The 23,640-nt window shown below is 40.8% G+C and overlaps 1 protein-coding gene across 1 annotated transcript in view; it reads right to left on the reverse strand.

Annotated features, from left to right (window-relative positions):
• Positions 1–23,640, reverse strand: part of LOC126249769 (O-glucosyltransferase rumi homolog) — a 175,369-nt gene that overhangs the window by 103,823 nt on the left and 47,906 nt on the right. The window contains exon 4 of the mRNA XM_049951456.1: positions 9,159–9,437. Within this exon, the coding sequence (XP_049807413.1) occupies positions 9,159–9,437 (279 nt within the window). The remainder of the gene's footprint in view (positions 1–9,158; positions 9,438–23,640) is intronic.

Here is a 23,640-nt window from a genome sequence, read left to right on the forward strand (position 1 = left end):
ATCCTCAATGAGGAAAATATTACGTTTGCAATACGTATTTTCTTGGTATATTACACATCATCTTGGGTCAAATTTACTATTGTATATAAAAAAAGGAAGTTCTTTCAGTCACAGATAACTGTGGAAAACATATCTCAGCCAATAAGATAGATCATAGCTGTGTAACTGCACATATAAAATATTTCCTGGCACACTGCAGTCATTATTCCAGAACAGATAATCCTGACAAAACATGTTACTTGGTGCCACCAGAGTATAAATTTTATCTCATTAATCACAACACGGTGTTTATTTATGCGCTCGACTACAGCCTTAAGGTGGTGTTCATGCAATCGTGCCAACTTCAAGAATACTAATATATCATCTGTAATTCTCATAGTACCTCGATAAACCACTGCCGTATCTGCGCTGCATTCTTCAGATCAAAAGGCATCTGCATGTATTCAAATAAACTGAAAGGTTTTATCACCACTGTCTTTGGTATGTGATCTTTTGCAATCAAATCTGATGGTCTGCCTTTTTGCAGTCAATTACACCAAATGTTGTCATCCCTGCCATTAAGTTGGTAGAATCCCTGATACTGGGCATCGGGTAGTGATCTGGGACTGTACTGGTTTGAAGTCCCCCACAGACACCACTAGTACTCCACATACCACACTTTTTCTTCACCAAATGCAATGGTGAGGTCCACCAGTTGTCGGACCTGTGTAACACGCCCATTTGCAGCAAGTCTTCGAACTCCGCCTTCACTATTACAAAACAGTCTGTTGTTAACTTCCATGGTCCTGCGACAGCGACTGTCTCAGTGTTGTTTGAATATGGTGCACTATGCAGTGTACACTTGTTGTACAGGTGACAGTTTGGCAGTGCTCCACCCTGAAGATACCAATTCACTTGCATGGTTTGCGGCCAGCATGGTGCTTCACCCTGCTCATGACCACCTCATTGCCTTTGCAAGATAAGTTACTCACTTCCTTGCTATAAGAGCTTCTGTCAAGTCTTGCAGCCCACTGTGCCCACTGCTGGCTGCCAATGCCATTTGGGTAGGTGCGTGGTGCCATGCATCTCACAGCTCCGTTGCCATTTTGCCTGTGATACCAACAGACCTGCAGCTGAAAACTGCTCCAGTTCATCCCACTGTCATTCCTTGTGTACCACCTGGGTGAGCTCTTATCGTCCTCTAATAAACAGGACATCTGTCTCTGCAGTTCATGCAGCTGCTTACTTACACCTGACTGTTGCCCTCTCTGGATAGCTGCCACCTCTCATGTTTCAAATTCATCAGCAACTAACGCAACACTCGCTGTATGTGAGATATTTAATGTTGCACAAACTTTGTCCACTAATGCTATCACAGACTGGTCATCAGACACCTCCTCACTCTGACATAGCAAATTGCACGTCTGTGATTTGTCTCTGAAAATTGTCCCAGAAGGCTGCCGACTCCTTTCTCAACGGCCCTACAGTCATGTCTCAAGCTGATGATACTGTTCGGTTCTACATGTCCATTTTACTGTTTTTACTCACTTGTATGGTCACCACTTTATAGAAATTCCAGTTCTTTAGCATTTAATCAAATGATGCACACCAGCTAGAATGTTTCAATAAACTTTTTTGTTAGTTTTCAACCAACAAAATAAAAAAAAATCACTACTACAAAAATGAGGAAATTTATTTAAACCACAGAGTAACTGAACTATCAACTCTGTTCTCTCCAAAGCACAACACTTCACAATGTACTGTGAAGTTTCCTCCCTGACAGCAGCAACTCCCGCAGTGCCGTGAATGAATATTTCTAATAAGTTCATTTGGTGTCCCTTTTCCTTTTTACCTAAAACTTGAATATCATTCACAATATCATGGGAGGCCATTGTCCTTAATGTGTGTGGCTATAGTTGATTTATTATAACTGTTTATATGGTATGCATTTATTTGTTCACTGTATCTTTTTTGGGAGTCTCTCCCAGTTTAGCCTACATAGAGGGCTTTGCATGTATTATATATTATTTTATAGGTGCCTGTTATTGTGTGTTTATGTTGTGTCCCAGTGTTGTGTTGTGAAGGCAATGTTAACGTTTAGCAGTCTGAAAACGTTTTGTAGCAGAGTTTTGCTTGTGAAGGGCAGCGGTTTCTTCTCCTTTTCTGTGTAGCAGTTGGTTTATTACTGTTTCTTCCTTTCTATGTGAGGTTCTCAATAAGAGTTTCACCATATCCATTTGCTGCAGCTATTTATTTGATTGTACCGAGTTCATTCAGCTTCACATATTTATCAAATGGTATCCTGTTGGCTCTGTGAACTAGTGCTCTGTATGCAGCATGTATATGTGTCGTGAGGTTGCAAGATGACCTGTGTGTGTTGGTGTCATCTGATGTTTTTCTGTGGAATTAGAAGGTGTGTAAATTTTTATTTTACTGATGTTTAAGTCGAGGAAGCTGATGCTATGATTGCTTCATATTCACAAGTGAATTTCACACTTCTGTCCTGTTTATTGGGTATATCAAGAATGTTGTTAAAATCATTTGTGTACCACCTACCCAGAGCAATGTATTATCAACATAGTTCATAATTTTATCCATAAAGTGTGATTTTATTGCAAGAGGGATTTTTTTTCCGCCTTTATGTTGCATGTACATTTTATTATTAAATGTAAAATAGTTGTAGTTTAGTACTAGGTCAAGAGCGTCCATGAATTCAACACTTTCAAGCAATGATAGTTTATGTTTTATGATGTTTCACCTGATGACTTTTGAGTGATTGTGTAATGGGCATATTTGTGTATACGTGTACATCATATGATACTAGTTGGGCTGAATGGGGGTGTTGTTATTTTTAATTTCTTCTATTAGCTGCTCACTGTTTTTTACTGCATAGTTTTTAGTGTATGTACCACATTTACTCTAGTATAAGATGACCTTGATTATAAAATGACCCCTTTTCTTCAAGAGGCTTCTTGTGAAAAATTTATTTTTAACATTTTCTGACCTATCAAAATTAAAACTGTTTCAATGGCATAAGGTATCTGCCTAAAAAGTTAACATTATGTCTGTTCTAAATTATTGTCATTTATTGACTTATCTACATTCTGATAATATAAGGGGAAATAAAATAAATGAAAAGAAATGGTTTACATTACTTGGCAAACCATTTTCTTTTCTATATGTTCACTTATTAATCCTGTCATCTGAGGTATCACTATTTTTAATCATCACTCCTCATAGTACAGCTGTTAAATTTAAATCTTTGTTGTCATAAATATTTGGCAGTTTTATCTGGATATGTTGTCATTTCTGATGTTGTGGTTATGGTGGGACCTGATAACAGATTTTTTGATCCAAATACGCATTGGATTTCACTTCTGTTCTGAAAAGATAATGTTATACTGTCTCTTGCTTCCAAAAATATCATCTACCCGTCACTCTCTCATTGGCTGCGTAGAACCAGCAGCTGACATGCCCCCTTTTGTTCTCGTCATACATCATGGTGAGTGTAGACAATGTTGTAGCATGAAACACATACGTATGCCACTGACCCAAATCTAGACTTTTACCATCTCCTGCAGAAATGAAAACTGTTGTTGAGCATTCATCCAATTTTACAGATAATTCAATTCCAACCTTTTATTGCAAACGCGATAAAATACAACAAGAGTTGATAACATACAATTTGGTGCTGTTTCCTCCCGTGTTTCACAATATAGTCAAATTTTAAGTAGAGCAATACATTGTTGTAGTGGCTAGGTCATAGTTTCTCATGTATCCCTTGCACTAGTGCTGTGTGACTGCGTGTGTTAAATGTCATGTGAATGTTCCAGCAACATTGATACTGTACTGAGCGCTCTGGCATATTGGGAAATCTTGAGCCTGTTACAAGACCAATTGCCCAGCCCTATCCTTTCAAATTCCTCAAAATAAATCTGCATGTGACCTCAATACCCACAGCTTCACCTGCAAAAGTAACATTACCTCTGTATACTCTATTAAACAAGATTAGAAATGTTAACCACAGCAGTAACAGTTTAATCTGCGAATAGAACATGACTCTGTATTTTTGGAATGACAAATTGGGAAAAAACCTCGTCTTATAATCGGGTCAATATGGTACATGTCTCGGCTAGTGAGAAGAAATGTAAAATGATTATGAATCCTCAGGTATCAAAGTTAAGATCACAACCAGAAATATGAAGAAGGTTGTCCAATTTGCCTGATTGTGAACTCAAGGAACAGCCCAGATTACAGAATTAACAAACTCAATCAGATCTTCATATATTACATAAAATGGAGAAGGGACACCAAATGGACTTATATTAGGTTGGTGCATAAGTTTGTAGCATTTTTCTCTATGTTTAATAAACACAACAGATACACATAATAGAGACTTTAGTTATCAATAATATATTCTCTTTCACTATTTACAACAGTCCGCCAATGCTGGGGTAAATTTCAATTCCATGACTCTAGCAATCGTGTGGTTTTGAGGATAAGAACTTCTCGAGCCATTTTCATCTGGAAAGGAAGTGCCTTGAAGGCCGTTTTATAGAGCATGGACAATGTAAAAAACTGAGGGCACAACTTCATATGAATAAGGTGGGTGCAGAGTGACTTCCCCACCTAACTCTTGTATGGTGTTTTTTGTCTGTTTAGCAGATGCAGGTGGGCATTATCATGGCAAAGCATTACTTCACGCAGTCTTCCTGGTCACTGTTCTTGGATTGCGTCTGAAAGACATCTCATTTGTTGACAATAAACGTCAGCAGTGATAGTTACACCTCAGGAAGCAATTCACAGTACACCGCACCACCGCTGTCCTGCCAGATGCACAACATTATCAATTATGAATGCAAGCACGTCTTTGTACGGGGAGTTGCTGATTTGTTTGAGCTGAACCATTCCTTTCTTTTCCTTATGTTAGCATAAAGACACCACTTGTCATCACCAATAATGATACAAGACAGGAATAGTCAACAGGACAGGAATAGTTGGTGTTGTTCACGAGTCAACTGATGACGAGCAAGCATGGTCACCCTCCTACTGAACTCAAACAGAAGAATATGTTAGAAATGTTCCAATTTCTCCACTTGCCACTACATTTTATAGCACCCACAGCACTTACTATCTCCAAATGACAATATGTCACTTCAAATAATAACAGTGAACTACAAATAAAAAATGATAATCAATAAATAAATCCATGGCAACCAGTATACCAACATGCAAAACAAAAAAGCTAAACTTATGCAGCAACCTATATAAAGATTTACAAATTATCATTCATGGCACCGTACAGGGTAACATGGTACTAAATCATGAGCTAGAATCCAACAATATTAATTTCTTCAAAAACTTTCCCATGCTGAACGCTTATTTTGTTGAAAATATTGTCTTTAACAACACAAAATTTTCTTTACCAAGTAATCATATTATCTAATACATGCCATAAGATAAATACATCTAGGCAGACAAGGTTGCATCTTCACTGTAAACTACTGCCTTACCAATTGAAACTGGCTTAGTTTTGCAGTTAAGACTCTTCCGAATGATGTAAAAACATCTGTATGTGAAAGTCTTAAGCTGTAATGTGTCTGTCACTGCTACACAACTAGATTTCCAACAAAAATTTAAGTAAATGGACTAAAGAAATGATCTGAACAAACAAATCACTCAAGGTAAAGCACAGTTTAAACAGAGTTCGAGAAACATTTTGATAGGCAGCTTCTTATACTCTACAGATGAATATTTTAACAGGGACTGTTGGACCAACTTAACTAAAAAGTCTGTTAGATTTCAGTTTTGACAGAACTTCATCACAACAGTCAAGATTAGATGCTTTGTGTATGATAAAATTGTTAAAAGTGCACAACTATGTTTCATTCTGACAGCGTGTTAATTCTGTAAAAATAGCAGTTCCAGTTTATTGTAATGTACTCACATATTTTTGAGAATCTCCTGACAAATGATCAGGGAAGTGAGTGTTATATTCAAATGTTCTGCCATTCAAGCAAGCACTGCCATTTTATACAAGTTAGAAGTCTGTACAGTTGGTTGTCATCTTTCGTCATTATACTATGGTACCACTTCCTCCAATTCACTGAACACTTTGAACACACTCAGAGACACCAGTGAGAGTTTGAACTCTTCTATACAGGCACTTGACCCAATACAACATGTCAACTTCCGTACCCTTCTATTTGTTCATATATACACGTAAAGTGCCTCTGCTTATTCCACAACCCCATAAAACCACAACCTTTGACTATTAATTTCCAGACTAGGGTGCCTTATCTTGAATTTATATATTTGCCCTTTTCCCTCATTCCCAAAAGTTTGCATCATGCTCACAGAAACAAACTGCAGACTCACTGAAAAGGAACCATAGTGTCCACTTAAGGAACGCAAGACAAAACCAATTTTTCTTAGCCACTGTACAGAATCGCGTGTACTATCCTGTAGGTTCCATCTTCAATAAGGTTTCAGGAAGACTGAAATATTTAGTCAGTAAGCCCCAGATTATCAAATTAAAGTTGAAGGGCTTCTTGTGGCACTGTCCTTTTGTTTTCTACATGAGTTAGACATTACTGTGAAACTTCCACCTGTAATGTTACAGTATAGTAGCTATGAATGATGAATATAACATTATGTAGGGAAATTCAATGTAATGAATGTACAGGGTGATTATAATTTAAATTCCAGTTCCAAAACACTGTAAAAAATGAACACGACTCAGACTGACATCAAATTTGAACGGAATATTATCAAAGAAGGGGAAAATATTAAAAACACGAAAATTTTACCACTAGGTGGTGCTGTAAGTGGCAGAATATGCAGAATAAAAGGTGCAGAGTACTGACTGTTCCTCAGTTTGTGCCTGAGAAGCTGGGCATAACTGTGTCAATGGAGAATTGTGTGCTGCTGGTATGGATCTTTTGCATGAACTGTGATTGTGAGCTGATAGCTCTGCACAAGTTCCTGACACTTAAAGGTATGAAAAAAGGCATTGGTCCAATGTATACTAAGAGTCTGGAGAAAATGATTACAAAATTTGAAAAGACAAGTTATTTTGAAGTGCAGCGTGGAAGAGGGGGAAACAACTGATCTGACATCAGTACAAGATGAGGAGTTGAATGCTGGTGTGCAAAGGTGTAGTGCACAGGGAATCACCTGAACTTAGGAGATGCCAGTGAGCACCGTGCATAAAATTCTACAAAACATCCTGCATTGCTATCCATATAAAATTACTCATTTTTGAGAGTTGCTTCGTGCTGACCTATCAGTAAGACAAACATTTGCTCTAGAATTTATTGTTCACATATAAGTGGACAATGAATGACTATGGAACATTTTGTGGATAGACAAAGCCCATTCCCATCTCCAAGGACATGTCAATACACAGAATTGCACAATAAGGGCAATGGAAAAATTGCTGGCACATCAACCGATACTACTTCATTCTGCAAAGAGAACTGTGCGGTGGAGGTTTAAGGTATCGTTTATAATAGAGCTATATTTTTTTTGAGGAGGTGGGTTCTGTGGTTTTTGTTGCCTGCCCTGTCACTGGCAAACACTATGAGTGTCCACACCATTATTCCAACCCTTCATCAGCATGGAAGTCTGGATAGGTTCATTTTTATGCAAGATGGCACTCCACCACACATTACACAGCCAGTGAAGCAGCTACTGCAGAGGCATTTTGGAAATACTAGGATTAATGATTCTATTGCTGCCAACATACACTGTGCATAAGCACCACAATGGTATGATACAAGAAATTGGGGCTCATATGAAGCCATATAGACAGTTGTTTTTCCCTTGCTTTATTTGCGAGTGGACCAGGAAAGGAAATGACACATAGTGGTACAGGGTACCTTCCAACATGTACCTTACGGTGGGATGTAGAGTATTTATGTACGTGTAGGTGTTAAGTGTAGAATGCCAAAGTTGTATGGTCATGCACACTGTACAATACATTTGGTTTAGTGTGCAACTCACATCTTAGCCACTGTATTGCGATTCATCTGGCACTTGTAGCCAGAACCCATTCACATTATGATGCTTACAGTGCATTTACGGTCCTCCTCCCCCCACCCAATAACGTTTTGCCCTTCTTCAATATTATTCCGTTCAAATTTGATGTCATTATAAGCAACTTTTTTGCCCCTCCAAAAGTTAGTAAACAAATGAAATACTACTGCAAATCTTGTTTTTGAGCCCCCTTCCTTTTTAAGTCTTTATTCTGGTAATTATGCAAAAGTTAACTCATTCCTTTAAAGAGGAGCTTTGGGTCAGAAAATTCAGAAGAACTGAAGGAAAAAAAAATCAAGAAATCAAATTTCAATCCTTAAAAAAAAAAATCTTGTAGCAGATCTTCTCTCACCTTTTCATAATTCCACTACTAAATCTCGTACAGAGTGACTAACAACTTTGGTAAAATTTATACATGGAATTTGAGCTCAAACCTTGCTGTCACTCAGAAATATCCTCTTCTAACATCTGAACACATGTATGCAGGAGCTACCTTATGTGGGAATAGCCTACCTGCAAGGAACTGTGGTTTACAACCTGTCTGATAACTCAAGAATGAAGTTATTAGTTCACAAAATTCTTGTTCTGTGTTAATTTATCTAAGAGGGAACCCTCAGTGACAATGAGCACTTGATTCAATCTAGCCTAATGACTAATGTGCTAGCTCATAACAAGCAGAAAATCAATGTTTGATTCTTCGTCTTGAAAGATTTTCATGTTTTACTCATCATTAAAATGGCTGACAATGCTCTGCCCAATTCTTATGACAATGAAAATGAATGCTCATTCTTACACTGATGTATTATGCTGCGGGCTCAATGGAACATAAAATTCTTGTAATGTTTGTTTCCTTTTGTAATCTAATAATGGATTAATAAAATATGCTTTTTCTGTTGTCTGATTTTTTTTTTGTTACGGTTCACATTTCTGAAATGTTTTAATCAAATGTGTTTCAGACATTTTTTGCACTGAGGAAAGATTATTATATGCAACCCAAGGCACCATAATGCCTAATATACATTTATGTTAATGTACCTAAACATAACTTTCCTGCCGCTACACTCTTACAATGGAGCCAAAGGAAACATGTGCAAGATACTGAAAACACAAATTATATGTTAGAAATAAAGAAAAATACTTACAGCTTCTGACTTCCAAGCTTGATTTTTTGTATACTGTGCATCCACTAAATCAGGACGTTCACGTGATAACATAATTAACTCATCTCTTTCATGGCTAGTTCGTGAACCACGAAAGAAGCCAATTGGTTTCTTCTTTTCCCAAGGCCATTTAGCAGCAGCTTTCACCAAAGATTCCCGATGAAGATCCCATCTTCCTAGGCCTCTTGGATACAAGTGTATTGCTGGTCCACCTTCCCAAAATGCCCATGCAGGATACATTATGTCATAATAATGGCTGGTCTGCAAACATGTTTTAAGTGACTGTTTATGTTATCTATTTCCAACTAAGATATTTTCTTTAAAATAACTACAGTTTTGTACTCAAACTGGCACAAAGATTTATTTTGGGGCAAGTTAACTGATAAGCTTATCAGTGGCACTAATAAAGTTTCACACTGATGACTAATATGTGGAAAATAAGCAAAATGTGGCTACTGGACAGCGAAATGATTCAATGAAATCAAAATGACAATGGTTTTTAGTAACTATATAAGCATAAAAGATTTGTTAAAAATACCTAAACTTTTTTGAGGAGGAATTACATATCCTAGAAATCTGCCGGTGGTAGCATCCATCGCAGTAGCCCAAGAAACCACACTGTTGATTTCTCTATTGCTATTTGAGTTTACAAACTATTGCTATTTGAGTAAAATATGGTAGTTAGTTTGTTTTTATTCTTGTAATGTTTCATTTACAAATCTAGCAATGCGACAAGAAATTTTTTGAAAAAGTGAAGCAAACTTTTTCAGTAACATTTGAACTTCTGAAGTAAGCTTACAGTGATGACCACAATCTTCAAGTACGGTTCTCTCAAATAATAACTCAAAGATGACCCTCAACCAGGAAAGCCAAGACTTCAACTGGTGCCACTTGCATTTGCAAAATTGAGGATCTGGCAAACATATACCATCTTCTACCTGTCAGAGAACCTGAAATCTCAATCTGTTTATGTTATTGGATTTTAAGTAAAAAAAAAAAAAAAAAAAAAAAAAAAAAAAAAAAAAAAAAAAAAAAAAACGTGAAAAGTGAATGAGTTGCAGCGAAGGTTCACAGTTGATGACTGCACAGCAGAAGAAACATTGAGTGATACGTATTCAAGGAATGCATCGAACAGACTGACAATGGTAAAACATTTTTGTAAAGGGTCATCAAAGGAGAAGAGTGTGGGGTTGCTGCTACGACATCGAGAGAGAAGTTCAGTCATCAGTGCTGGTTGGCGAAAGATCTCCACATCAAAGAAAACGCAACAGCCTAAATATAATGACTGAGTGATGCTTATAGTGTTTATTACTGTTTTCTTCATTTTTTTTGGGGGGGGGGGGTTTCAATGGAATTATGCATTTCAATTTTTTTTTCCCCAGTCAGTCACCTATCATTACTATGCAAGCATTTTTAAAAGGTTGCTCGACAAAATTAGCAAAAAGAGTCCATAGTTCTGGCAAAACCATTATATTTACTTCACCATAATGTGCTTCCCCACTCACATTTGTTTACATGCGAGTTCAGTATCAGAAATCAGATGACTGTCTTCCCCTAGACACTCAAATTAACTAAATCTCACTCCAAGTGACTTTTTCCAGTTTGAAAAATTAAAATCAGTGCTGAAGAGATACAGTTTTGACACCACTCATGACATTAAGAAACATCTGTGATGGGCATTGAAGAACAGTCCAGCGTAAGCTTTCCAGAAGTGCATGATAAATTAGAAATTCTACTAGGCTAAGAGTGTGAATAGAAAACAGGAGTGTTCTGAAGGAGACATGGTTTAAACATCTATAAGCTGAATACTAAAAGTCAGGTTGTTTTCTGAACTGGCCTTGTACAGACCCTCTACATCACACTTTTGCACTGCAAACTACTGCATCGGTTCATTTTCTGGAAACCAAGTTCATTTTGTTAGGAGATTCAAGTTCACGGCACATACAGATACGTATTTGCAGGCGCTCCACTGCGCAAAGTAAAGGGGTTGATATACTGTAATTTTAGTGCAGTTCTGAATTGTTCAACTTTATTCACTCCCACAACCCCCTCCTAGTCCGATTCCCACATCTGAAGGTACACTTAGTTCTTCCGTACCCAGTTGCTGTGCACCTATACTTGCCTCACATGCAGTAAGAGATGTGCATTTTACCACACACCTCTTTCTCGACACATGAGAAAGCACGATTCCATCTACACCTCATTTTGTATGTTTTAAGTCTGCTCCCTCAACAACACAGGCATTATTCAACACCAATTACAGTCAAATACATTAAAGTATATAACAGAGCCTGACTCTTCTTGACCTAAACGGAAATAAAGACTTTTGAAGGCCTCTTGGCCATTAATGCACTCTGGAGATTTACTTAATAATTCAAATGTTAGTGCTGCAGAACACTGACAGTGTATTGAATGAGAGGTACACGACTACGAACCACGCTCTCTGTTTCCTCACAGAAGTCACAACACGACTCGAATAAAGACAGCATCGCATTAACGAAATAGATGTGTCGGTGTGGAACCCAAACGTAAACTGAAAGGAAAAAAGTCCAAGTTAATGTCCAGAAAATAGCCAAGTATCACAAGATGGTTGTAAATAAGTCCAATTGACAGCATGTAATGCACTAGCAGCTCATGATAACTGAAAGGTCCGTCTGGGGGTAAGTAAACATTACATATTGTCATCACAACTGACAGTACACACTAATGGCCACGGCCTCTAGTGCAGTGGTAAGGGGCACCTACTCACTGAAAATATCGGAGCATATGAGAGTACAGACCCCACCGGATACTCTCTCGACATTAACAGGATTGGTACAGTATGGTTTGCAGTTGTTCAGAGCAGGGAGTTGGGTTGCTGTAAACCATGTTTCCTAAAGTGCTATGCCAATACAGAGTAAGTATCTGACAAATAAGAGAGTTCCATCAGATGGTGACAGTAGCCATTACAGTTCCATTGAAGGAGCATTGGAGTCAGGTCTGAGAAAGTGGCAAATGGAAAAGATGGGAGTGATTACTTCGCTACCATGTTGCGGTCCACCTGACTGCATGATCCATTATCAGTGTGCATAGGCTCCAACTCTCCAGGGTTGGGGAGTGGAACATCTGAAGCCTCAGAAAGTAGTTTATCTTTCTGCTTATCCTTCTTATCCTTGTGAGACTTCGATTTCTGCAAGGATTTCCCCATTTTATCTTCTGGGAGTGAAGAGGACCATTGTTATCATTGGTCCACAGCCTGTTGCTGCTGGTTCTTGTCTGGAGAGGGGGATGGGGGTCACCTTGACCGGTGTCCTTGTCCCTGACAATGCCAGAGGATGACCAGGCATCTCTGGCCACACCAATGGTGGTGGAACTGCTAGTGTTATAGGTGTAGGGGGCGAGGGAGCCAACATTCCCACTCCCAACTGTACGGCATGTCCTGGAATATGACCAGGACCAGGAGGTGTTGTGCAAGACCTTGTAATCTTGTGAGGTACGGACTGTGACACAACAGTCACAAAATCTGAGACCATATCAGTCAGATGAAGTCTTTCAAACTTTTCCTTTGTGTCTTGATAAGACAGGCGGTGAAGTGTTTTATATTCTTAAATTTTCTGCTCCCTCTTGAACACTTAGCATTGCAGTGAACGAAAGATTGCGGTTCCGGACAATTGACACATTGAGGGGATTGGCCACAAGGGCTGCCCTCATCAGATGCCCGTTCACAAGCCCTACAGATAGCCTCATTAGAACAGTGGGAGGACATGTGTCTAAACCTTTGGCACTTTAAAAATCTCATCGGAGGAGGAAAATAAGGCATGACATCACACCTATAAACTGTGACCTTAACTTTCTTAGGTAAAATGTTGCTGTCAAAGACTAGGAATAAAGCTCCATTGTCCACTCTTATTATCCTTGGGTCCCTTCTGGATGCGGCAAGTAAAACGGACTCTACACCACACCAGATTAGTATACAGCTCTTCATCAGTTTGTAGCATTAGGTCTCAATGTAAGACAAGACCTCAAATTTTATTGAGCTTGTGATGAGGAGAAATAGTGACTGGTATATCTCCCAACTTCACACAGGCCCAAAGTGCCCACGATCAGTTGGCGTGCGATGTTTTGATCGACAAAGATCCATTTCTCATTTTCTCTATTGCCACAAGCTATCCAAACTGTTCTTCGGTATTTTCAATGAGAAATAGTGGCTTTTTCATTGCAAAAGATTCACCATCATTTTGGGAACAAACCAAGAACTCGGCAACTGTCCACTTCCAATTCTGCTTACCTGGCTCTCGTCTTGAGGCAAAGACGGAAATGCCATAGGATTGTAAACTTCTGCATTAAAATCGCTATTCTTGACTGACGAGACAGCTGTGTCGGCACGGCCATCACGGCTGTGTTGACATGGCCACCATTAAGCTTGATCCGTTTCATTGTGGATCATCCGGCCTTATGCCACACACTCTAATCAGAGGCTCTACACGTGGACGCCACCCTGCCAAGGCAAAGGCCACCTGGCACAGTAGCCATTTCCCAGAGTCCTGGTACCCCGAAGTGGACAGGCACCAACTCCTTGACTGACATGGGGGGGGTTACAGCTCAGGCATCTGAAGTGCGAACCCTGCGTAGTCACTGGGCTACCACTGAGAGGGTTCATGACAACCCCACTACAACGGACTGGCTAGTGTGCTGGATTTTGGTGCAGAGGTAGATCCACTTGATTGGTAGGTGCAAAAGATAACAGCACACAGTGGAGAGTTAATGTAGCACAGTAAGGTGTCCTTTCCCAAACAGCACTTCTGTAAAATTTGCAAAGTGGAAGTCAAACCCAAAATTGGGACTAGAATTTAAAAAACCAAAAAAGATGATGGAAAAAATTTTTAAAAGAGTGAAAACCTTCAGAAGTCCAAAGAACAGTCAAGATATTGTCGCAGAAGAAGCTGAGTAGCTGTGGTGTAGTGGTTATGATACTAGACTGTTGCATGGAGGGTCACGAGTTCAAAACTCACCTGAACTGTAAAATTTTAATTTCTATATTTGGTTCGAGTAGATTCTGGAAGTATCCACAAATGTCAAGAATCGTTGCAGTGGAATGTTCTGTAATTGTACGTATATGGTATGGGTTCTGGCAGGAGGCAGTTTGCTCTGCACTCTTGTATGTGCAAGTGCTGAATAAACCTTCATTACGTGAAGTTAGTGTTCGTCATTCATCTAATTACACCTTCTTCTACATAACATTTGGTCACGACAGAGCCGCTGTTTACGTGGCAAGAAACCAGAGTTCGAGCCATATTCAACAGATCGCAATCTACCAGAGACAGAAGAAGAAGAGGACGTTACAATAACAGCAACTGTGTGCCACCACGTGAGACATCCCTCCGGGTTCTCTGGTGATGATGGCCAAGATCCACACAAGTGACAAAGTCACAAAATGGGATGACACCATGTGTTTGGATAACGTATTTTTCTACTAGGAGGCCACTGCCAAGCAATGGTATGAGAACAACGAGGAGAGGTTCACAAGCTGGGAAGTATTCCAGGTGGAACTGCGCAAGTATTTCAGCGACACACAATGACAAAAAAAGTGCAAGGCAGAAGGTAAATTAAAGTACAGGGCTCAGTGTCCACGAGAAACCACAGCATTCTACATTCAAGACGTCTTGGAGCTGTGTAAAATAGACTATCCTAGAATGAAGGAGGAAGATAAGGTTGAACATCTCATGAAGGGTGTTGCTGAGGACATGTATCAAGCCCTACTCCTGAAGGAGGTTTCGACAGCAGACGAATTCATAAAATGGTGCCAGTATATCGAGACAATGCACCAAAAAAGAATTACACGCAAGAAGTTTGAACGGCTTCCAAACGCCGTATTGATGTCTGTGATGGAGGAAGGAACTGATTTCACAAGTGTTCTTCATCAGATAGTGAGAGAGGAAGTTCAGAAGGCACTTGGATTGCACGGCGAGCAAACAACCAAGACACTTCAAGAGGTCATAAGGGAGGAAGTGGAACAGACATTGAACCCAATCTCTCGTCCTTCACTTCCATTTAAAAAAGTCGAGACCCAGGTGAAGTTACATTCCTACAATGCCACATGAGGAACCTTTTTGGGCACCATGTAAGACTGACGCCTAGGGGACCCAGCATAACCAACCAGTATGTTTCCACTGGGGACAACCAGGACATGTGGTGTGCTATTGTCAAGAAAGGCGGAAGATATTTGATGACGCCCGTGCCGAAAGACAGTAGACCGGGATGATGGAAATGAACAAGAAGATGTGGGTGCAGGACAACGTAGGTCACCATCGCTGCATGCCAGTCACTGGAGAGGATGCTCCCCAACTCGCCGATCAAGGTCTCCATCACCATTTAGAAGCTCCAGCCGATCACCTAGCTGCTGCAACCTGGAAAACTAAATGGTGCGACCTTCCTTGGAGGTGAGGCCACCAAAAAGAAAAATCCTCCGCCACTGATCACTACAAAAATGATAGGAAACTAGGTCGATATCCTCATGGATGGCTGACCAGCCCAAGCTCTTGAGGACTCTGGAGCATCATATTCAATCATTTCAGAGAAGTACTGTCGCCAGTTGCAGAAAACCGTATTTGTCGACAACAAAACATCTCTGCTGAAGGTAGCTAGTGTGAAATATGTAAAACCTACAGGAAGATTTGTCATTCGTGTTGATATAAGTGGCCATGCACAGCCCTTAGAATTCATTGTCTTACAAGACTTTTTGAAAGTTTCTCAGGCAATTATAGATTGTGGTCGCTCAAAGATTATGCTGGACGAGATGAGATACTGTGGACAGGAAGATGTGCATCCGAGTGTGTGGAGACTGTATGCTGGATGAAGTGATCATTCCTGCAGTCAGCTCTATAAAGTTACCTGTCATGTGTCATGCTATGCACCAACACATGGATCTTGTAGTGGAATGTAAGAGAAGCATACCACTGAAGAATAACTTGGTCATCCCAGCCTCTGTCGTCACGTTTAAGAACGGATTCGGTGAATTGTGGATAGTTAACTGTCTCCGAGAATCGCAGATCCTTCCAAGGTGCATGTGCGTAGCAAAAGCTGAGCCGTTATATGCCGAACAGCTGAGTGTCATAGAAACCTCCCATGCCGAGTCTGTGGGCTACCAATACGAGACAAGATCTTCTAGCTTGACTATCACCAGACCTTACTAAGGAACAACAGAAGAAGCTACTTGCCATTCTTCAAGAATTCTCTGAATGCTTAAATCCACAGGTGGATAGCAAATTAGATAAGTCAATGGAGACGCACCGGATTAGCACCGGATACCATCAACCAATAAGCCAGAGAATATACCGTGTGTCAGCAATGGAGCGTCAAATAATTTGTGACGAGGAAGAGAAAATGATGAAGAATGACATCATTCAGCCTTCGTATAGCCCATGGTCATCACCAGTGGTTCTCGTCAGGAAGAAGGATGGCAGTTGGCGCTTTTGTGTTGATTACAGGAAGTTTAATAGGATAACTAAAAAGGACGTTTACTCTCTTCCACAAATTGATGATACACTAGATTGTCTGAAAGGGGCTAAGTTTTTCTCAGCCATGGATATATACTCGGGATACTGGCAAATCGAAGTAGATGAGGCTGATCATGAGAAAACTCCATTCATCAGCCCTGGGGGCCTATATGAGTTTAAGGTAACACCGTTCGGTTTGTGTAATGTGTTCTCAGAGACATTTGATTAACACGTAAAAAGACTGAGGGCCGTTCTTAAGTGTCTCCAACAAAGCAGACTGAAACTTAATCCAAGAAAGTGTCTCTTTGGAGCAAAAGAAATCAAAATGCTTGGACACATTGTGTCAAACCAAGGTGTGCAGCCAGACCCAGAAAAGGTTAGATCTATAACTTAGTTTCCTAACGTATTAGAGATGTGAGAAGCTTCCTCGGATGATGTTCTTATTACCATCGTTTTATCAAAGACTTTTTTATAAAAGCCAGGCCACTTCAAGAGTTGATAAAGGCCGATGCCAAATTTATCTGAGGTGGTGCTCAACAAGATTCTTTCGATGTGCGGCTAAAAGCTCTGACGACTGACTCGGTACTTGGTCTGTATGATGAGAGAGCACCTACAGAACTACACACAGATGCCAGCGGGTATGGGACTGGTGCTGTTCTGGTGCAAATTTCAGATGGAAAAGAGAAAGTTATAGCCTATGCTTCTAGGACACTTACAAAAGCCGAGAAAAACTACTCAACTACAGAAAGAGAATGTCTTGCTGTGATCTGGTCCATGTACAAATTTCGACAGTATCTCTATGGAAGGTCATTCACAATTGTTACAGACCATCATTCACTTTGTTGGTTGACAGGTCTTAAGGATCCAACAAGACGACTCGCCAGGTGGGCACTACGTCTTCATGAGTATGACATTACCATAGTGTACAAAAGTGGAAGAAAACACCAAGATGCCGACTATCTCTCAAGAAACCCTGTGCAAGACCATCAAGACTTCGATGAAGATAGTGACTGTCTCGCTGCACTCCAGGATCTCTCTGCTGAGCAGAAGGACGCCAAGATCTCCAATTATGCTTGCCTTAAATTGGTCAGAGGATGTGAAAGGACAATTTAAGGTAGTTAATGGATTACGTTGCAAGAAAAACTTTGATCTGTTTGGAAAGATGTGAATACCAGTGATTCCTAAACACATGGGCTTAGATGTTCTACAGAAATTCCACGACATACCTGAGGCCGGACATGTAGGCTTTATTAAGACATATGATAGGATCCGCAAGAGATTTTTCTGGTAAGGTTTATTAAGGAGTGTCCGTCACTATGTGTCGCACTGTCAAGAGTGCCAGGCAGGAGAAAGACACTTCCTCAAAAATCACCTGGCCGACTCATACAAATTCCACCAGCCGAAACACCTTTCCAGCATGTTGGGATTGACCTCCTCAGATGATTTCCAACGTCTGCTAGTGGCAATAGATGGATTATTGTTTGCACTGATTATCTGACACACCATGCCATTACAAAAGCCGTGAAAACAGCCGCGGCATTAGAGGTAGCCAAATTCATCGTGGAAGACATTGTATTAAAACACAGTGCCTCAAGGTCATTAATTATGGATTGAGGGAAAGTTTTTCAATCGAATCTTGTGTCAGAGATAAACCATCGGTGCAACATTACTCATCACATGACGACTGCCTACGATCCGCAAACTAATGGGCTTACTGAACACCTTAATAAGACCTTGGCTGACATGTTACCAATGTTCGTCAATGTTGAGCAGAGCAACTGGGATGAGGTGCTACCTTTCGTGACGTTTGCCTACAACACCGCCAAACAAGACACCACAGGATTTACGCCATTCTTCCTGGTGCATGGGCGTGAGGCGACTATGACAACGGACACTGTGTTTCCATTACAACCTGATGACGTGGACAATGACTACATCAGCCAGGTGTTAACCAGAGCTGAGGAAGCTCGGCAGTTAGCTCAACTCCGCACGCTGCAGGCTCAAGAAAACGATCACTGAAGGTATGACGCGAGCCACTGGGCTGTTGTCTAGAAGCCTGGTGACCTCGTCTGGATCTTCAATCCTTCAATCTTTCTGAGAAGCTCCTCAGGTGCTACTTTGGACCTTATAAGGTAGTAAAACAGTTGTCTGATGTTACTTATGAAATTGAAGATTTTGACCGTGACACAAGATGACGAAAGATCAGAGATACGGTCCACGTCCTTCGAATGAAGCCCTATAAGGATCCTGGAACCCAGGGTAAATTTGAAGCTCCAGCGACAGGCAACAACCAGAAAGGTGACGAAGAGTGTAGCGGCAAAGGAAGTTCTAAGAAGATCACTGCCAGGGCAAACATCAGTCAACGGGAGATGGAGTACGCAGGACCGATGACTCGTTCCCAGCCTAGGAGGACGTAACACCACGACACTGTTCTCTTAAGGAGGGAGCAATGTTGCAGAAGAAGCTGAGTAGCTGTAGTGTAGTGGTTATGATACTAGACTGTTGCATGGAGGGTCGTGAGTTCAAAACTCACCTGAACTGTAAAATTTTAATTTCTATATTCGATTCGAGTACATTCTAGAAGTATCCACAAATGTCAAGAATCATTGTACTGGAATGTTCTGTAGCTCTATATATACCGTATGTGTTCTGGCCAGAGGCAGTTCGCTCTGCGCTCTTGTATGTGCAAGTGCTGAATAAACGAAATGATAATTAAATGGACACCCTAGCTGCAAACAGGCGTTGATGTACTTCATTGGGGACATGTTGAAAAATGTGTGCCCCGACCGGGACTCGAACCCGGGATCTCCTGCTTACATGGCAGACGCTCTATCCATCTGAGCCACTGCGGGCACAGAGGATAGTGCGTCTGCAGGGACTTATCCCTTGCACGCTCCCCGTGAGATCCACATTCCCTACATGTCCACACCACTACATTCGTAGTGCGCCTAATAGATGTTTGCCCATCATACTCATTACTCGTGGCAGATTAATCTACCAAGTCCCGTACGAGTTCAGGCATAGCGTGTGCGTTCGCACAAGAAGGTCAATGGCCGGGAAGCCATATTTTTAACTATATATGACGATAGTATCTGTTCCCGAAAGAACAGTTACCATGGATGACCATGCAGCTTTGCTAGAAATGAAATGATAATTAAATGGACACCCTAGCTGCAAACAGGCCATTGACCTTCTTGTGCGAACGCACACGCTATGCCCGAACTCGTACGGGACTTGGTAGATTAATCTACCACGAGTAATGAGTATGATGGGCAAACATCTATTAGGCGCACTACGAATGTAGTGGTGTGGACATGTAGGGAATGTGGATCTCACGGGGAGCGTGCAAGGGATAAGTCCCTGCAGACGCACTATCCTCTGTGCCCGCGGTGGCTCAGATGGATAGAGCGTCTGCCATGTAAGCAGGAGATCCCGGGTTCGAGTCTCGGTCGGGGCACACATTTTTCAACATGTCCCCAATGAAGTACATCAACGCCTGTTTGCAGCTAGGGTGTCCATTTAATTATCATTTCATTTCTAGCAAAGCTGCATGGTCATCCACGGTAACTGTTCTTTCGGGAACAGATACTACCGTCATACATAGTGCTGAATAAACCTTTGTTAAGTGAAGTTAGTGTTTGTCATTCATCTAATTACACCTTCTTAAGACCAAATAAGAAGGCTCCTATTAGCTGCCTCTTACAACAGGCAAGGAAGGGCCACAGGTGTAGTCTAGTCCCCAACACCGCAGAGAGATTTAGCAATCAAACACAGTACCGTAGCTGTTAGAAATGTTTGATAATTATTACTGTATCCCACCACACTGGAGATACTCCTCGCATTCATATATTCTGCCCTATTACATCGTACAATATGAAATGGGAAGACTTACATAACTACTACAAATGCTGAGGATGAATCACATGTTGCAGCACTACATATAAACCCAATAGTAAAAAACTGATTTTTATTTTACTGTTAGTACCACGATACATTCTGAACATTCTGCATATTACATTTATTACTGAGCTTCTATTATTCATTGCATCGGTATGAAACTTCCGATCTACACACTTAAGTTTGTCACGGAAGGGTTGTCGCCGCCACCAATGAGAGTCAACTGCTGTACTCGCAGGTAAGTTGAGCACAAGTGACTGAAGTGCAAAAACACACGAGGATTCACATATATAAGAGAGAGCCAGTAACAGTTTAAACAGATCCAAGCAAACAGTTTTTCTTTACTAACAAGACTCAAGAAGCAATGATAACACGAGATGTGAAGATGTCAATCACTACCCTCTTGGAGGCAGACATTTTCAAAATACCTTCACAAGTTTGTGTTTGAGAAATAAAAGATAAGAGGAAATTGCATTAGAATTAATAGTGGAAGAGTTAACTATGCCAACTGTTGCTCTAGCTACTAATAATGAGTGCGGTGTTTAGCATACGGTTATTGAGCTCTTCGTTGTTGTTTTTGAATTTGTGTCGGTTAGATTTTATGATTTTGTTATATAAAGAGTGACAGTTTCCCCCTCCCTCTGAGTTCAGTCATAGACCTAAGTGCATTTTGTGTCGTGTATAATGATAACTAACAAAAGGAACTGCCTCAATGCAGCTCAATACGAACGAACATGTGTTAATAAAAGTAGGTAGTGTGTGTCAATTCCTATTTGTTCATTTAAAAATAACACTGTCAGGGATAAGTTTCCCTCTAACATTAATGTAGCTTCCACTGCTGTGACTGATTCAGTGATTTACTATTTTCCCTTCTGGGAGCACATACCTTGCTAGGGTGTTGGATTTGAAATGGAAGGTGCACACACTACGGTGAATTGCTGTATTGTTCTCTGATCTGGGTTACAGCAACAGTTCTAATTGACCACGAGGTAGCGTACATTATTTCCAGAAGAACTGGCAGTTGTTAACTGTGACAAGGAAGGTCTATGATGGGTGATACCATTAACAATATTACTGTGCTAGAGGCAGCATACAGGATATATCAACTTACCGTAACATCACTGAGTGACAATGATGCACAATATTGAGGGAATGGTCAATTTTGGTGATATCGTGTTTGCTGACTGACATGTGAGGGAACGTTCATTTGTTCCTGCGGTCTAGCGGGTAAAATGGAATGAACTTTTGAAAATGTGGTTCCTTAAGCTACCGACAGGGTACAGTATGCATGTATCCATTCTGACAGTGAAAACCCAGTGGGTACCCGTAATCGCATGCTGACGCATTAAGTTTTTGAGTTCCCCCTGTATTTCATATCCTACCATGACGTTACCAACTCTATTCTATACTTCCTTCTTCTGTCGAGGAGTGGCCATCCCAGGATAATCGGGACTGAGTTGCTCTGACAGTACCTAATCTATCTCACTTTTTCCATCCAACAGCAATGAGGTATTGCCCCTCTCTTGTCGCAATATTTCATAATTAGTTTCACCCTGGTCTAGCATAAGGCACAGGTGATGTCTCGGTCTGTCAACGAAGCAGATGACCAATGTTTTGAACCACAAAACAATGTACTGATGATCCATCACTATGAGTTTGGGCAATCTTAGGGAGAAAACCCTTTTACTGTGGCCCACATTAGGCCTCAGACACATCTTTTGCTATCTTCACTTACTTCCTGCTGACACTACACCTGTTACTCTATCTTCTAACCTTCATAATTACACATGAATGTTTGTCATACATCTCTGCTTTTCTCATCACCCATTTTAATTTCAAGGAGAATTGAGTTTGAGTAATGAGTAACAAGCATCACTTCTTTCACTGAATCACTTATGCACGAAATGAATAGGGGGTTACTGATTACTCTCCCATCCTCCAGGGGCATGTTATGGCATAGTATATTCTTATGTTTAGTCTTCATACTATGACCCATTTATCCTCTGTTGTCTTGCTGTTCACACTTTCCTTCCAATCACACTGTGCGCTATGCCACACTTAGCAGGCTGTAGTGGCTCCACTTGCATTCAACACAAACGTAACCCGTACACATCTATCTTTTTTTAAAAAAAAAAAAAAGATTATCAGTTTTGTCTGCTACCTCTTCCAGTCTCATTAGTCAGTATTCACTGGTTGCAACCCTTTGGCTGCAGTTGACATCTGTGTAATCAATAAGATCCAAAGATAGTATACCACTCTGCTGACTAATGCTTGTTAGCATGGCCATAACAACCACTGCCGCATTTGCAGCCCTTCAGTTATCACCTAAAATTTGGTGACTACTCCACCTCACCAGTGTGATACACTGTCATCATAGAGCGCTCAAGCATTATACAGGGTGTCACACTCAAATCTCCCTGATTTCAAGGACCCCAGGAGAGAAAAACCACAGTAGATACGACAATGAAAAATGCACCACATTGTAGTGCATCTCAAATAATTTATATTCCTGCATCAAAAGTGCCAAGTATCATTGCCAGGGTGCAGCATGGTCTCAGATGTTCCAATTCCTGGGGTAGACTCTCTGCGTCAGAGATAGTGTGCGCCCTATGTACTAGAGTTTTAAGCACCCCATTCCTCTGTGAAGGGTGGTGGCAGCTGTCTGCGTGCAAATACAGATCAGTGTGCGTTGTCTTCAGATACACCCCATGGCCTAGGGTGCCATCAGGCCTTCTCTTGACCAAGACGTCAAGGAAAGGTAGTTTACCCTCTGTTTCAGTCTCCATAGTGAATTTGATGTTGGGGTGTATGGAGTTTAGATGTGTAAGGAAGTCAAGGAGTTTATCCATACCATGTGGCCAGATGACGAACGCTTTTTCCGTTACGTGGACGACACGTTCGTCATCTGGCCACATGGTATGGATAAACTCCTTGACTTCCTTACACATCTAAACTCCATACACCCCAACATCAAATTCACTATGGTGACTGAAACGGAGGGTAAACTACCTTTCCTTGACGTCTTGGTAAAGAGAAGGCCTGACGGCACCCTAGGCGATGGGGTGTATCGGAAGACAACGCACACTGATCTG

The sequence above is a fragment of the Schistocerca nitens genome, chromosome 3, assembly GCF_023898315.1.
Source record: "Schistocerca nitens isolate TAMUIC-IGC-003100 chromosome 3, iqSchNite1.1, whole genome shotgun sequence".
Classification (NCBI taxonomy): domain Eukaryota; kingdom Metazoa; phylum Arthropoda; class Insecta; order Orthoptera; family Acrididae; genus Schistocerca; species Schistocerca nitens.